The sequence below is a fragment of the Stylophora pistillata genome, chromosome 4 (genome assembly GCF_964205215.1).
Source record: "Stylophora pistillata chromosome 4, jaStyPist1.2, whole genome shotgun sequence".
Lineage (NCBI taxonomy): Eukaryota > Metazoa > Cnidaria > Anthozoa > Scleractinia > Pocilloporidae > Stylophora > Stylophora pistillata.
In genome coordinates, this window is record NC_142522.1 from 27,253,584 (window position 1) to 27,270,356 (window position 16,773).

The 16,773-nt window shown below is 40.7% G+C and overlaps 1 protein-coding gene and 1 pseudogene across 1 annotated transcript; both read left to right on the plus strand.

The window, feature by feature from the left end:
• Nucleotides 1-1,811: 1,811 nt before the first annotated feature.
• On the plus strand, nucleotides 1,812-3,408 carry LOC111344599 (uncharacterized). The gene has a single exon (XM_022951842.2). It carries the CDS (start codon nucleotides 1,827-1,829, stop codon nucleotides 2,580-2,582), a length of 756 nt encoding a protein of 251 aa, XP_022807577.2. The 5' UTR covers nucleotides 1,812-1,826; the 3' UTR covers nucleotides 2,583-3,408.
• Nucleotides 3,409-7,536: 4,128 nt separating this feature from the next.
• Nucleotides 7,537-15,854, plus strand: LOC148733128 (uncharacterized; annotated as a pseudogene).
• Nucleotides 15,855-16,773: the final 919 nt, after the last annotated feature.

Consider the following 16,773-nt stretch of genomic DNA (forward strand, 5'->3'; position numbering starts at 1 on the left):
GAACGTCGATAGCCGTAAAATGGCGGAAATCAGTGCTCAGAATAGAGGCAAATGAACATTGCTCATGAAAGGCGTAAAAGAAAGCAAGCCCATATCAATTTCATAGTCTTTGTATGATAGGAAGAATAGAGGTATGGTTTAAGTCTAAAACGGGACCATTTCATTGAACGCTTTTGAAAATCACCAATATTTCGAAATCCGAATATCGCATTTCGTAGCAAATTTTCAATTATCATTTCCCCCATGCGGTATTACTCAGAATCGGTTCAGGTTAAGTTCATAGTAAGTGGAAATAGTGTTGTTTTCGAGGATATAAAAATTAGCCTGGGGCTTTTCATTTCCGCGCGGAAAAACCAGGCTGAACTTTGTGAAAATCGCAACATCGGCATTTACGCCACAACATAATCTAATTAGGCACCCTTTGGTTACCTCCGGAATTCCAAGCACATTTTAGCAGTTAACACCGTTTTCGATCAGAAAATCAATACAATAAGCTGGCCTTGCATAGCTAACGACGACAAATTGGTTTTTATCCCCGCTTTCGTTTCAAGTTGTCATCCATTTCCCATGGCGAAATTGTTTACAATATCACATTTTGTAAGCTAGTGGAGGGCATATATTTTTCTTGGCATATTCGAACACATTTAAGTTTTAAGAAAGTTCTAGGGTAAAATTGAGCTTCACTGTGGAATTGAAAGAGGACACTTCAATCATTTATACCGGTAGGTCAAATGTTCTTTGCCGAAGACGTTGACGGACGGGAAGCAATCTGTTACTCGTGTAGATGAAACACACTCGAGCATTTGTCATGCAATAATAAATAAAAAATTAAAATAAAAAGTCTTTATTCCATCATAAGATAAAACTACATATCTTATGTTACAATGAATTGGAAAAACTACAGAAATCTACATACATATTATGAATTAAAAAGTATGTCATTACAATAGATGGAGCTTAAATATCAACCTATTTACAAAGGTGTTCATAAAGCGCTGTGTATTAATTTTCGGGCGCGCGCAGCCTTTTTTCCTAAGATTGTGCATATATGTCTTTTGGACAGGAATGATGTCTTTAAGGGGGTGGCAATCCGTTGATTTTAGTGTCTTCAAAATGTTTCGGTCTTGTTTGTTTAAAACGTTCTTGATAAAAACTGGAAATGAGATAAAACCGCGGTTATGACATCGGTCTAAAAAATTTTGTACAACCGTAAGATCGGACTCAGATGCCCCATAGACTGAAAGTGCCTAGCTAAAATTAGCCAAAACAATGGATATAAAAAGATGATCAATCTCTGCCTGAGAGTAATGTTCCTTTCTCAATGTTCGTAGGACGTGTAAACACTTGTTCGCTTTGACAAGCTTAGTTCTTACATGCTCATCAAATTTTCCGTCACTCTGTAAAGTTACTCCTAGTAAAACGAAGCTATTACATTGGGGAATATTATTAATTGGAGAGTAGAGTACATTATGATTTTTCTTTCTAACAACCAGCTCTTTACATTTGCAAGGGTTACAGACCATTCTACTGTCTTTACACCATGTTAAGAACTGTCCTGCTAAGTCGGCAGACGGGTCACTATTCCTGGAACTATTAATGGAAGCAAAGGCTACTTTTGAAAGACAACCTGATTCACATAAGAAAAGCAACAGCTACCATCCGTTTCAATTCAAAGAGTGATTATACATAAAAGCACATTTAGTTCCATGTACGTCACAGGAATCTTCATCTAATGCACTGCAACAAGGTCAACTCTTCACAAATATCTAACCCTTGAAAGCCATATTTTGAACATTATGCTAGTCTGAAATAAGTTTTCTTCTTCCATGTATTCTGTAGGATGTGACATAAAGCAAGAACACAGCTTGGTCAAAAACAAAATATACAGCGAGTTAATTGCTAACAAGGGAATCCACATCTACCAGCCTGAAATGTTCAGAGAATTCTGCATCTCAGCAGGGGCAACAAATATTTTTGATGCCATTTTTGATGCAATTGCATCAGCAAGGCACTCCGCAGAGCATATTAATCTCAATAAGAGAAGGGCTGTGTCAGTTATTTACAACCTTTGCTACTGTTTGAGTCAGGCATGCAATGCACTTCAAACTGACCACGCCCTTTACCTTAGGAGTTGTAATCTAAATCAAGAAGGTATGGACACACAGCACATTATGGGTCTCTCTTGTGCTAGAAGGACAGTGAACACCACTGCTAAATTGTTGTCTCAAAATCATTGCAAATCATTCAAAAATTTTATTCAAGGTGCGATTGAAAACAAGTGGCTTTTAGTCCTGATTATAGATGATTTTACCTCAATTCACACCAAACGAAGACCACAGAGAGATAAGGCATCCGAAGCAAAGTCAATGTGTACAATAGTCGTTAAAGCTTTTAAAAACATACCTGCCGTAAGTGTGCTGCAGGCTAGTATCATGCATGATGTAAATGGCATCAGTATGAACACATGCCTACAAATCATAACATCTGCATCATCTATGCAAAACATGAGCAGTTCATATGCTTCTGTAATGCCAAACTGGCTTACCGAGGCTTTTTTCAACCCAGAACTTCAACGCCAGTGACTCGACACCATCAGTATTCGGAAACGGCAACGTGAAAACAATGTGAATACAATCTCATGGGAAAGATATTGAAAGAGTAACAAGTTTTTGTTGCTTAGGGGTTACACTGGATGAGCACCTCTCATGGATTGGGCACGTTGAAATAATTGTAACAAAGTAAGCAAACATCTAGGACTCCTGTCCTGCATACGACCCTATCTTACTCAAAAAGCTGCCCAATGTGTATACAATTGTCTTATACAACCAATTTTTAACTACACTGACACAGTATGGGATGAACTGTCAAAAGGCTGCGGTAAAAAGCTACAGCGTCTGCAGAACAGAGCAGCGCGCATAATACAAGAGAGGTCCACAACCGAAGAAGCATTTCAAATGTTAGGGTGGATAAACCTAGAAACACAGAGAACTATGCACAAGTGTATTTTAGTTTATAAATGTTTAAATAATATAGCTCCCCCTATTTTTGTGATTATTTCATAGGAAATAATCGTAACACAGTTATAACACCAGAAACAGTAACGCCCCTAAATTTAAGTTCAGGAAAAAAACACTTTTAGGTATTCAGGTTCGATCCTTTTCAATAAATTACCTGGAACATTGAAAGGAGCTACATCACTCTCGAAGTTTAAGAACCTTCTTAAACAATATTTTACTAGATGAGATATTGTATATTTTATTAGCTCTTTATTCTACATGATTGTCGTATTTTTATCTTGTAGTAGCTTTTAGCCAGTGGTAGTTTTTCAATTATTATGTATTAATCATTCTATACGCAGGGCTCCTATTGATACCAGCCTAGTGCTGAAAGGGCCACCCTGCTTAAATAAAGATGAATAAATAAAGTAGAGAACACATTGTTACTTCCTTCTATCCATTTTTCAAAACAGTGTATGAAAGCATTCTTACTCGATCAAAACTGGCAGACAATCCAAAACCCTGGAGGATCAGCTTGCTCTTAGAAATTGTTTACGGAGGATGGGCATTAATAAATTTCAAGAATCTGTGATGAAAAAGCTTTGGCGATTTAAAGATCCTGAGTATAGAACGCTTTTTAATATTTTGGACAACGACATACCCTTAGTTCTTTCTATTTACAGCATTTCTTTTAAACTTAATAATTTTGCAGAACACTTCAGAGCGATGATTCGAATGTGGATTATGTTCACCTGCCTTAAGCGTTGTCATTACAACAAAGCTCCACTTGTCTGGCTTAACATGTGCTCACACTGGGGAAAGCATTCACCCCAACTTTATAAACTTCTTCGTACCTACATAACAATTTTTGATGAGTATCCTGTTGAAAATACCCACAGCATTCTACGTGCCCAAACGAAGCCCTCTGACAGTGCCGATAAATTAAGAAATAAAGCCAAACAACGTATGATGCACGATCCTCGCAGTAGATAGCGCTATTTAAGCAATAGCGAAAATCAGACCTGAAAAAAATCAGGCCTGTACGAGATTCGAACCACTGACCTCTGCGATACTAGTGCAGCGCTCTACCAACTGAGCTAACAAGCCAACTGGGAGCAGGCCGTTAAGTTGACTCAACTTAACGGCTTGTTCCCAGTTGGCTTGTTAGCTCAATTGGTAGAGCGCTGCACTAGTATCGCAGAGGTCAGTGGTTCGAATCCCGTACAGACCTGATTTTTTTCAGGTCTGATTTTCGCTATTGCTTAAATAACGCTATCTACTGCGAGGATCGTGCATCATACGTATCTGATACCGCAGTTCAAAATATATATATATATATATATATATATATATATTCCCTTAGCTCCGGTTGGAGCATAGGCCATTAACCACTTCCGTCCTCCATCGGGTTCTGTCCTGGGCAAATCTTCCTAAAGTGGCCCAAGTGTGGCCCCAGTTTCTCATTTGGGACTCTACACCTCTTCTCCAGGAGTTCCTGGGACGACCCCTCTTTCTCTTGCCCTGAGGGTTCCAACGTAGTGCCTGCCGGGTGATGTTGTTAGCCGGTTTCCTTAGGATGTGACCTATCCATCTCCACTTTCTCTTTGAGATCTGAGTTATGATTGGTTCCTCGCCTGCTAATTCCCACAGCATCTCGTTCGTTACCCTGTCAGTCCAACTGATTTTTAAAATTCGCCTAAGGCACTTATTGACGAAGGTCTGCAATTTCTGGGACGTTTGGTTAGTTGTTCTCCACGTTTCAGAGCCATAGAGGAGGACTGCTTTGACATTGGTGTTAAAAATTCTAAATTTGGTTCTCCGTGAGATGACATGGGAGGACCACACTTTCCTCAGCATATTGAAAGCTACTCTGGCTTTGTTTATCCTGACCTTGATATCTTCATCGGAACCTCCGTCAATGCTGACTACACTGCCTAGGTAGACAAAAGATGTTACTTCCTCCAAGATGGTATCCCTCACTTTAACTGGTCTGTTGTTGGTGCAGTTGACCTTCATAACCTTGGTCTTACTCACATTCGGATGCAGGCCTAACTTGATGGAATTAGCTGTTAGCCGTGCTGTTTTGTCCTGCATTTGTTGGTTGTTACTTGACACCAGGGCGATATCATCAGCAAACTCTAGATCTTCAAGTTGCTCCAATAAGTTCCACTGGATCCCATTTCGCTGTTCTCTAGTTGTTTCCTTCATGATCCAGTCCATAGCAAGTAGAAACAAAAACGGTGCCATCAAACAACCCTGCTTGACCCCAGTGTTGACCGCGAAGCTATCTGACAATCCACTAGCATGAAGGACTCTGCAAGTCATCTTATCATAGGAATTTTTGATGATTCGAATGAATTTCCCTGGTATGCCATAGTGTCTCATAAGGCACCAAAGAACACTTCTATCGAGGCTATCAAAAGCCTTTTCAAAGTCGATGAAATTAACGTAAAGAGAAGTGTTCCATTCAATTGACTGCTCAATGATTATCCTAAGTGTGGCTATTTGGTCGATACAGGAATGGTCCTTCCTGAAGCCAGCCTGCTGATCTCTTAGTGTAGCATCCACAGCCCCCTGAAGACGAAGCAAGATAATTCTGTTCAGCACCTTGCCTGCCGTTGACATCAAGGATATACCTCTGTAATTCTTGCACTCCCGGCGGTCACCTTTCTTTGGCAGTTTTACAATGTAGCTCTCGTTCCAGTCCTGGGGCATCTCCTCCTCTTCCCATATCTTTCCAAGCAAGCCATAGAGGATATCTGCTGATAGGTCGGGGTCAGCTTTCAGGGACTCTGGAGGTATGTTATCTGGGCCAGCTGCTTTCCCTGGCTTAAGCATCTTGATAGAGCGCACAATCTCTAATTTGGATGGCTTCCCGCAGTTCACATTCAGCTCAGCTGAAGCCTCCGGTATTATTGGAAGTTCTGGCGGGGGAGGACGATTGAGGAGATCATTGAAGTATTGTGCCCACCGCTTAAGCTGCTCATCTTCCCTAGTCAAGATATTACCTTCTTTGTCCTTTACTTGGCTGCTAGTCTGTTGAAATTTACCCGCCAACTTCCTGGTGGTATCATAGAGGTCCCTCATATTGCCATGTGCTGCAGCCTCTTCTGCCTTCGTCGCTAGGGTATCATAATATTCCCTTTTATCTTGTTTGATCTTACGCTTTACTTCACTGTTTGCTGCCTCATACCTCTTGTGTGCCTCTGCCTTTTCTCTCCTTGTCCTGCTTCTGTTGTACTCTTCCTTCAGATGTTTTCTTTTGCTGATAGACCCCATGGTTCCTGGTGTAATCCATTCCTTGTGCTCAACTGTCTTAGTCCCTAATACTTCTACACATGTTCTGTTAATACTCTCTTTGATGTCACTCCATTCATCCTCTATATTCAGATCTTGTAGGGGCTGAAATCTGTTAGACAACGACAACCGGAAGCTCTGTACTGTATCACTATCCATGAGGTAGTGCACATTGTACTTTATCCTTGGATTTCGTGGTTGATAGTTACGCTTCAGCTTTAATCTGACTCTGGCAACTAGGAGGTGATGGTCTGATGCAGCGTCTGCACCTCTCTTGACGCGTGTATCCAATAAAGATCGCCTGAACTTCTGTGAGATGCATATATGGTCTATTTGATTTTCTGTTACGTGGTCAGGCGATACCCATGTTGCCTTGTGTGCTGTTTTGTGCGGGAACAAGCTTCCTCCGATGACAAGGTTGCAGTCTGCGCAAAAGTCTGCGAAACGTTCACCATTTTCATTTATTGTCCCCAGACCATGTTTACCCATAATCTGCTCGTATCCTCTGTTATTCTCTCCTATCTTTGCGTTAAAGTCACCCATTATCATTACAAGATCTCTTTCCTTCGCTTTGTCAACTATTTCAGTAAGCACACCATAGAAATCATCCTTGTCCTCCTTAGTTGAATCATTTGTTGGAGCATAGCACTGGATAATATGTGCGGTTATCTTCTTATGTTTGGTCCTGAACCTGGCAGTGATAATTCTAGAATTTATAGGTTCCCATGAGATCATGGCTCTACGAGATTCTGATGTTAACATGAATGCGACACCCTCAGTGTGTGGTGCTCCGTCGTCCTGATGGCCTGAATATATGATAGTTGTGCCATCTGCCAGTTTCATCTCTCCTGATGAGGTCCAGCGTGTTTCGCTCAGTCCGAGGATTGATAACTTGTACCTCTTCATCTCATGCGCTATGATGGTAGCACGGCCTGGTTGGAACATAGTTCTCACGTTCCACGTGCCTAATAGGGATGCTGACTTAGGAGAAAGAAGAGCAATCGGCTGTGTAGGATCCTGACGGCTTTCCCTACGCTGCGTCATATGCTGTCTGTGTGACGACCCCCTATTCCCCAAGTCGATGGTTAAGTTAAAATTGATCAATGATTCTGTAATCCGTTACATCCACTGCACGGGGGATTAGCCTATGCAGCTTCACCAGAGCCCTGTTAGCCAGCATTACCTGTTTCCACCTCTCACGACGAGGACGTAGGGTTGGACTTTGAGAGGCAGTTCAAAATATATGAACTTCATATATTTCATTGTAGCCAAAGCCAAACAAGTTTTTGAATCTAAAGAACAACAAGCTACCTTTAGATCAGCTTTCATATCACCATCCCAGTTTTCATTTTCCCCGAACCAACCACAGTTTCTAAAAGTCAAATGTGCTCAAGTATTTAGTTCTATATTAACAAGAATTGCTACAACACCAGGACAAAGCTCACTCTCGTCAAATGGAAATACAACTAATCAAGTAAAATTTCCAACAATCTGTGCCAACAATCCCATCAAGAGTACTGCTTTACCTCTTGGGTATCAAGGTAAGGTTAAACCTGATGCAGGTAAGCAATGTGAATTAGCTGAATGTATAATGTCTGGAAAGTTTTAACAGGTTGCTTTCATTCCTTCCACAGAAAATGCTTGAATGGCTTAAATTTATGTCCCTTTTGTAAGGACTTCCTGATAAAGAAAGTTCAAGAACTTGGTCAATCTGCAAAACAAGCAATTCTCAATCCTTATTCAAGCACTGAAGTACCAGCTGTGAGCCAGGACATTGAAAATGAAAGGTCTGACTCAGGGTTAGATTCACCCTCTGAAACTGCAACTGCAAGAGAAATGGAGCAAGATGAATTTGAAAATACTATAAGACAGCTTAATCATGAAATTGCAAGTCTTAATCCAACTTTACAACCATTACCAATTTCCAGCAATAACCAGACTCACAAGAGCTGCTTCCAACACCAGTGAAACTACTACTAAGGTCCCAAGCTACTACTAAGGTTCCTCCACACTGCCGAAAATGCCACCATCCCGTTCGTGGACACAAAAGACCAAACAGTTCACAGGTTAAATGTGATTTTTGTCCCAACGATGCCTGCACAGTAAATTCAGGCAATAGTTTCTCGAGATGCAACTGTTAATGGCACAGGGAAAACCACACACAGAGAGACACTCCACCAGCTCCAGCATACCAAATAACTGTAACCACAAACCAGCATGTGGATGTGACTGAGTGGCTCTTGCCTCCAAATATTTGCCAAACAACCATAGCAGGGAGTCTGATTGGAAGTAATGCCTGTGTTATGTAATGTATTACGTGACGCATCCGGGACACATTAAATTTGTTGTTGTTCACCATGTGCTCGTCTGTTTTGAGTTGCAAACCATAACATGGTGTTTCAGGAGCGGGATTTTCAGCCGAAGATCGTTTAAACCGAAACAAATAGGCGCTGAAAACCAAGACACTCACCAAAGGTATCACACAAGTAGGCTGTGAAGACCTCAGTTTCCACGAATTCACGCTCACGCCGCTTCGAAGTTAGAACTGTTTGCCGTCGTATGTAAAAACTAAAAACATGTCACAATTCATGATCCCTCCGCCGTCAAAAATGGATATCACAGGAGATCAAGCTGAAAATTAGGAATTCTTCAAAGACAGCTGGAAGAATTATGCTACCGCTACCAAACTGGAACAAAAAGACAAGAAAATAGTCACAGCCACGACGTTGTTGTCGATCATGGGTAAAGAATGCCTTCACGTCTTCAGAAATTTCCCTATGACCGAAGATGAAAGACAAGATGCTGATGTTATCCTCAGAAAGCTTGACGAATATCTTGTGCCCAAACGAAATACGATTTATGAACTGTATGTATTTAACGGTCGTTCTCATAAACCCCGTGAAAGCTTTGATCAGTTCTTAACTGAACTTCGCAGACTTGCCGCTACGTGCCAGTTCGGTGCATTTGAAGATGAAATGCTTCGTGATATCGTCACTGGTCTACGAGATCACGGACACCGCGAACGTCTCTTATGGGAAACTACGCTCACTCTTCAAAAAGCCATCGATATTTGTCGCACAAATGAAATGGCAGCAAGCCAACGACACAAAATGGAACGAACCGACAATGTTCATCTCGTCCACGGGAACAGGAATCCTCGCAGGAATCCCCGCAAGGTCAAAAATTGCAAATACTGCGGAGACTCCCACGAAGCTGGAAACTGCCCAGCCTTTGGCAAAACGTGCTCTAAATGTAACAAAAAAATCACCTTGCAAAAGTCTGTCGCTCCACCCCCAAGCAGAGCAATCAGAAACCAAAGAAGAAATCCAAAGGTAGGCGACAACGAGTAAATCAGTCGAATGAAAATAGCGCGTCGGACAGGCCTGACAGCGACGAAAGCATCTACTCCATACACTCTCATAGAATCAAGAAGCAGTACATTACAGAAATTCTCGTGTCGGCCAACAAAACTGAAGGCAACACTCCACTCAAATTTCAGGTTGACACAGGAGCTTCGAGCAGCACCATCACCATAAAGGATTACAAGAAAATCACAAACGAAACGCTTGAAAACTCCAGTGTCAAACTCAAGTTGTATGATCAGTCTCTGATACAACCCATAGGCAGCACGAAACTGTACTGTTCAGCTAATTGTGTGAGAAAGAAAGTCCACTTCGAAATTGTGGAGCATGCATCCACGTCTCTACTTTCAGGAAGAGCCTCTGAAGCCCTGAAGCTTATTCAGTTCAACGAAGAATGTATCCTGCATGTCAACCTCAGCAGCGATCAGTCACTAACCCAAGAGAAAATCCTTCATAACTATCGCGGTGTCTTCACTGGTCTTGGCAAACTACCTGGTACCTACCATATCGACATGGACCCTAATGCCAAACCCGTTCAAGAAAACCCAAGATAAAGCATAAAGCAAACTTTATTTACACAGGGTAGCCCATTCAGCTTTAAGGCTGGTATCCATAGGGGCCCTGTATTGAAAATAATTTACATCAAATTTCTAGAATAGATATATATATATAAACAATGACTAAGATTTCACAACTACATCAACAGCCTAACACTACAAAAGCTAAAAAACACAATCAAAACATAACATAGTAAATAAAATATCAAAATTACGGTAAAAGGAAATGTTTTGCTCGGCGACAGAACGTTTGAATGTTTTCACTCTTCACAATGTTTAAAGGAAGTTTATTAAAAATTTCTGCGCCAGTAAAAAGAAAGGTCCTTCTCCCAAAATTCTGTTTTACTTTTGGTAGGGATAGCCTCAGACTTTGCCTCGTGGAATAATTGTGAATATTCGAAAATCTGGTAAAATATGATGAAAAGTAACCAGGAACTAATGAGTGGAGACAGAGAAAAACGAGTTTAGCCTTGTGGTAATAGCGTCTACTGGAAAGAGTCGGCCATTGCAGCTGATCTATTGCTTTAGATGACCGAGAGCAACGTGTAATAATCCGTGCAGATCTATTTTGTAAGCACTGTAGTCGATCTATATCTTGTTGTAAAAGGTTACTCCAGGCAATGTCACAGTAATCAAATAAGGGAAGAATTAAGGTATTATGAACAAGTATTGCTGCCTCTTTTGTGACGAAACTTCTAATGCGGCCCAGAATACTAACTCTTGACGCCACCTTTTTACACATATAGTCTGTGTGAGCCTTCCAAGTCATAAAATTGTCGAACGCCACGCCTAGGTATTTAAAAGTAGTTTCGCAAGAAATGAGCTTTCCAATAAGATTAAGATTTAAAATACAATCGCGCTCTTTATGCCCTCGAGATGTAAATAGTACACACTTAGTTTTTGAAACATTGAGAACAAGATTGTTGTCTTCTAGCCATTCAGATAGACATTGAAGATCTTGATTAAAGTAAAAAGTTAAATTGTCTACCGTTGGGCCAGCAAGATATAAAACTGTGTCGTCAGCGTACATATTTACAGAACAGTGTTTGACACAACGTGGTAAATCATTAATGTAGGCAATGAATAACAGGGGTCCGAGGATGGACCCTTGTGGCACTCCAGAAGTTATAGCAAGCTCTTCAGATGAATGAGAATCAATTTGCACGAACTGCTTTCTTCCCGTAAAGTAGTCCTTAAACCATTGAAGGCTTTCCTCGCTGTCATGGAAGTGTTAGGAATTTATTTATTAAATGTAAATTATTTTTTGTATTCTCTTAGGATCAGTGTAGTTCGTGATTATTTGTATCTGTTACGTAATTTTTATTCTTCACTTGTGTAAACTGTTGTGTAATTAACCTTTATTGTGTATATCAAATAGTTTTCTTCATTCTTTTCGGGCACCTTGCGTCCATGTGTATTTAAGGATTTGGGTGGTTTGGTACGGTGTGGTTTTTTTTTTTTGAGAGAAGGTCACCGGCGGTGAAGGTTTGAAAGTTACCAAGACTCGTTCGGATCAGAGCACGTTTTAATCACTGAAGAGTCATTCAGCAAAACCGTTCCTTTACACGACAAAAGATCCATTTGTCGGGGAGCACATGTGTGCCGAGAAGCTGGCCGAAGAAATTAAAGCGCAGAACTTGAAGGAAAAGGAGAAGATTATCTTCTGTTAGACAGTAAGCCAGTGAAGACAACTGAGTCAAGAAAGATCTGAGCGAAGACCGAATTACGTGAGGTTGGAAACTTCTACGTTTAGCTGGGTTAAACGTGAGTTCGGTTTGTGAATTGTGAATTTGGTTTGTCAGTCGTTTGTTGGTGGAGCGTGGTGATTTGGGGACAAGATAAGAACACGGGCGTAAGGTGAAACCCAACCGAACTGAACTAAAAAAAAAAAAAACCTTTTTTTTATCTTAATAGTAATAATCTTGTAAATAGTTTTAGTGTACTGTAGTTTAAGTTAGCGTATTCCTGTAAATTAATTAGATCATTGTATTATCGTTATTGTTAGTCGCTTTATTGTTGTAATTAGCATAATAAATATCTCTAGGCCTACGTTTAGTTGTATTGTGGCGTGTGTTCTCGGGCTCGTTTATGTTCTGTGTTTTGTTTGCGTTAGGGGGCACCCACCTTTGTGGCGCGGATTCGTCACACTCGCATATACCATAGTACTCTAATTTTCTGAGCAAAATGTCATGGTCAACTGTGTCGAAAGACGTGTGCCCATTCCACTTAGAGATGAACTTAAAAGCAAGATTGAAGAGCTTGAGTCCATAGGTGTTATTGCCAAAGTCACAGAGCCAACTCCCTGGATCAGTAATACGATTGCAGTGAGAAAGCCGATCAAACTCAGACATGTCTAGACCCTCTACATCTGAATAAAGGCATCGTCAGAAACCATTATCCAACGCCCACTGTGGGGGATATCGCGCCTAAGCTAACAAAAGCTAGAGTCTTCTCTGTTGTAGATGCCTAAGACGGATTCTTACAAGTTGTCCTAGATGAACCGTCCAACTACTTAACGACGTTTTGGACCCCCTTCGGTCATTATAGATAGCTACGAATGCCCTTCGGAATCAAATGTGCCCCCAAAGAATCTCAAAGACGACTTGATGAATGCTTCGAAGGTCTGGAAAACATCGCAGTGATCCACGATGACATAGTTATCTTTGGATCTGGTGATAACACGGAAGAAGCCACTGCATCTCATGATGTAGCATTCAAAGCTCTCCTAGACAGATGCAGAGAGCGAGGCCTAAAGCTGAACAAAAAGAAATTACGCTTCAAGTTCAACAAAGTAGCATACACGGGCCACATACTAGTATCAGAAGGTCTTTAAGCTGACCCAGAGAAGATCCAAGCCATCCAGAATATGCCCCGTCCCACAGATGTACATGGAGTTCAGCGCCTGACAGGAGTAGTTACCTACCTTTCTAAGTTCCTACCACGGCTCAGCACCGTATGTCAACCCCTGCGTCGCATAACAGATAGCAATTTTGTCTTTGATTGGCTACCTCAACACGAAGATGCCTTTGTCAGCATTAAGGAACTAATCACCAAGCACCTGTTTTGCGTTACTTTGATGTCAGCAAAGAAGTCACCTTTGAGTGTCACAGCTCTGATGTCGGCCTTGGCGCTGTCCTCACCCAGGAGGGACAACCAGTTGCTTATGCTTCTCGCACATTAACCCAAACAGAAATAAACTATGCGCACATCGAAAAGGAATGTTTAGCAATTGTATTTGCTATAACTGCAGCAATCGTAACCTCACAATACCACGATGATAAAGAGAATTTATTCGGTACGAATGATGTTGATGGTATGTGGGTTGAAACTTAAAACAAGAAATGAATACGAAATTGACTAGTAAAAGTGACAGGAAAGAAATACACTCAACGAACTGAACAAACTCGAAATGACAATACTTACATTGTTACGATTTCTACGAAACTGCTGGACAAATAGAAACTTCCCAAAGGCGAAATAAAGATAAACTGGAGTAACTGCTCAAAGCGAACTACTGTATGACTAGCGGAAGACTAAACTCTGAACTGAGAAAAACTAATTTATATATGCGAAAACGACTAGCTAATTTAAAGTGCAATTAATGCCTATATTACGAAAGAAACTAATGAACGAAGATACGTGACATAGAAACAACAGAAGGTAACTAACCAGCGAGAAAATACTAACGAATTACGAGAAACAGCCACAACACAAAAAGCCACCCTAATGATTGATTAAATGAGAAAAAAACAAAAAAAAATTCCGCACGCTAAGACCCTACATTTGCTGCTGAATGATTTGAGCATTACATTCTGGGCAAAAACACTATCCAAGTACTGTCTGATCACAAGCCTCTAATGACAATCTTTTCGAAACCAATCCTCACAAGCCCCAAACGCCTTCAAAGGACGAGACTCCGACTACAGAAGTACCCACTAATGGTATCATACAAGCCTGGGCCCCAAATGTTCATGAGTGTCACACTATCCCGAGCTGCTTTTCCCCTGCGTCATACCAAACCAGACTCACCTGAGTACTTCATCTTTCAAGTCAACCAAGAAGAAAGTTCTCGCAAAGAAGCTGAAGAGACTAAAGCGGAAGAAGCAGTCTTCGTCACAGACAAGCGTTTGGAGCAGATCCGTCTAGAAACTAGAAAGGACACTTCTCTTCAAACACTGATGTCGCTGATCATGACTGGATGGCCCAATGACAAATTAATGACCCCCTTCTGTGCACGTGAATACGGGCCTTACAGAGACGAACTAACCACTCAGAACGGAATAGTGAATCGTGGAACAAGAATCATCATTCTAGTCTCGATAAGAAGAGAAATGACAACCAGAGCCCATCGCTCACATTTGGGATTCCAGTACACAACCAGCTCTGCTAGAGACATATTGGCCAAGAATGACTGTTGATCTAACTGAAGCAGTTCAAAGATGTGAAATCTGTCAGCAGACCAGACCTGACCTAACGAAAGAGCCGTTAATGACCTACCCATTTCCAAACCTGCCTTAGCAAATTGTCGCTAGCGATTGCTTTGAGTGTGATGGCAGCCATTATCTGATCGTAGTCGACCTCTACTCAGATTTCATTGAGATAAAACAGCTGAACTTACTGTCCTCAGCCGCTTTGATTAAACAGCCCAAGAAAATCTTTGCCCCTCATGGAATCCCTGTCAAGTTAATCTCTTACAACGGTCTTAATTACGCCTCTGGGGAATTCACTGACTTCACTCGTGACTGGGAAATCCAACATGTCACTTCCAGACCCCGTCACCCAAAGGCAAATGGCAAGGCTGAATCAGCAGTCAAGATAATGAAGTCTTTTATCAGCAAAGCCAACAAATAAGCAACAGATATATGGAAATCTATCCTAGTATGGAGAAACTCACCCACTCCCTCTCAAGGCAGTTCCCCAGGCAACGCCTTATGTCATGCAGAACAAGATCATTCCTACCGTGCAAGGAATCGCTGTACAAACTTGAAGTACAGTCCTCTGTAAAAGCATTTCTGATTTGCTTTAGGAACCTTTCCTGTTTAAGATTTTGTTAGTCCTCCCAAGTTTGTTATACATCTACTTTTTTCTGAGAAGGAAAATGTTATGTAATGTATTACGTCACACATCCGGGACACATTAAATTTGTTGTTGTTCACCATGTGCTCGTCTGTTTTGAGTCGCAAACCATAGCAGCCTGTACAGTTATTGCTATGCTAACTGGATGCCATTTTCTTGAAGGTAAAATTTTCATTCCTCAACAACTTCAAGATCTATCGCAGGTAATTCCTCTCTACAGCCAGCTAATTCTCAAGGGAAACCATATTTATAGCTTATTTCATGTGCCTGTGCAACAACTAAACCTGGAAGTCAAAGAGGTCCTTCACTACAACAGTGAAGAATTTCAGAAAATTGAAATAATTGTAGACTTGGGTTTTTTCACTGTTGAAGACCTTGAATCTTATCTTGCAAGCTACCATTGCCAGCATCCAACATTTGGTGCAGTCCTGATTGTGCCCCCAGACAAGACAGTGGTGTTATGCTTTAGGAATGCGGGTATTTGCCTCTTTGAAAGTCACAGACATGGCCACCAAGGAGGCATTATAGCCTCAAGCTCTTCTGGAAATGCCCGAAATTTTGTGTGATACGTCGAAAGGATGGTAGTGAGAGACTGGGAAACGTAGTTGCAGGGATCAAACATAGCTGTACTAGGTCTAAAGTAAACTCTGAAAACTTTACTTTAGACCTGATACAGCTACTGTATGTATCCAACATTATAATTGTTCTACATTTTCCAAGTAAGTTGCTCGGCAGGTGTTTTATTCGTTTGGTGAAATAATTAGCAAAAAACATGGTCTCAGGCATACACATTATGAGTAAACTGCAAGGTTTACAACACATTTCAAGAACATGAATGCTGGTTAAATTATTTCAAGTCCCATATTCAGCTTCAGACATATAAATAAATATTTCCTTCTCTATGCAAGTAAGTGAAGTTCCAAAACTATATAGAGATTTTAGTCAAAATAAAGCAGTCGTACAACTCTTATGATTTGACGCTAACATATAAGCTTAGTGTTTTCGATAAAAACAACTATCATTTCGCGGAAAGCACTCCACGGCGACACGGCATTGCTTGAGACCATGTGAGCCCTTGATATTCCAGCGGTACAGAGTTTTCTATAAATGAAAGAAAAGCACTGCTATTTCGCTTTTATTTCGATAAAACATTATTGTTTTGATTTATAAGTGATACTACGAACATTCTGCCACAATTATTATCGGTCTTTCACCGACAGAGTTTGTATGTCGTGGCCGTGTTTACGATATGGTTGAATGAATGAAATGAAATGAATGAATGAATGAATAACTTTATTAACGTGTCAATCGTTCTAGTTTTTACGAGTAAAAACTAATTGGGGACACCTACTACTTAGACTAAACTAATAGTTATAATGAAAATAAGAAGAAAAACTATATACAAACAATATAAAATTGATAAAATTAAGTTTTACATAACTCACAATTTTCACAATTATTTTTCGATATCACATTTGATAGGTC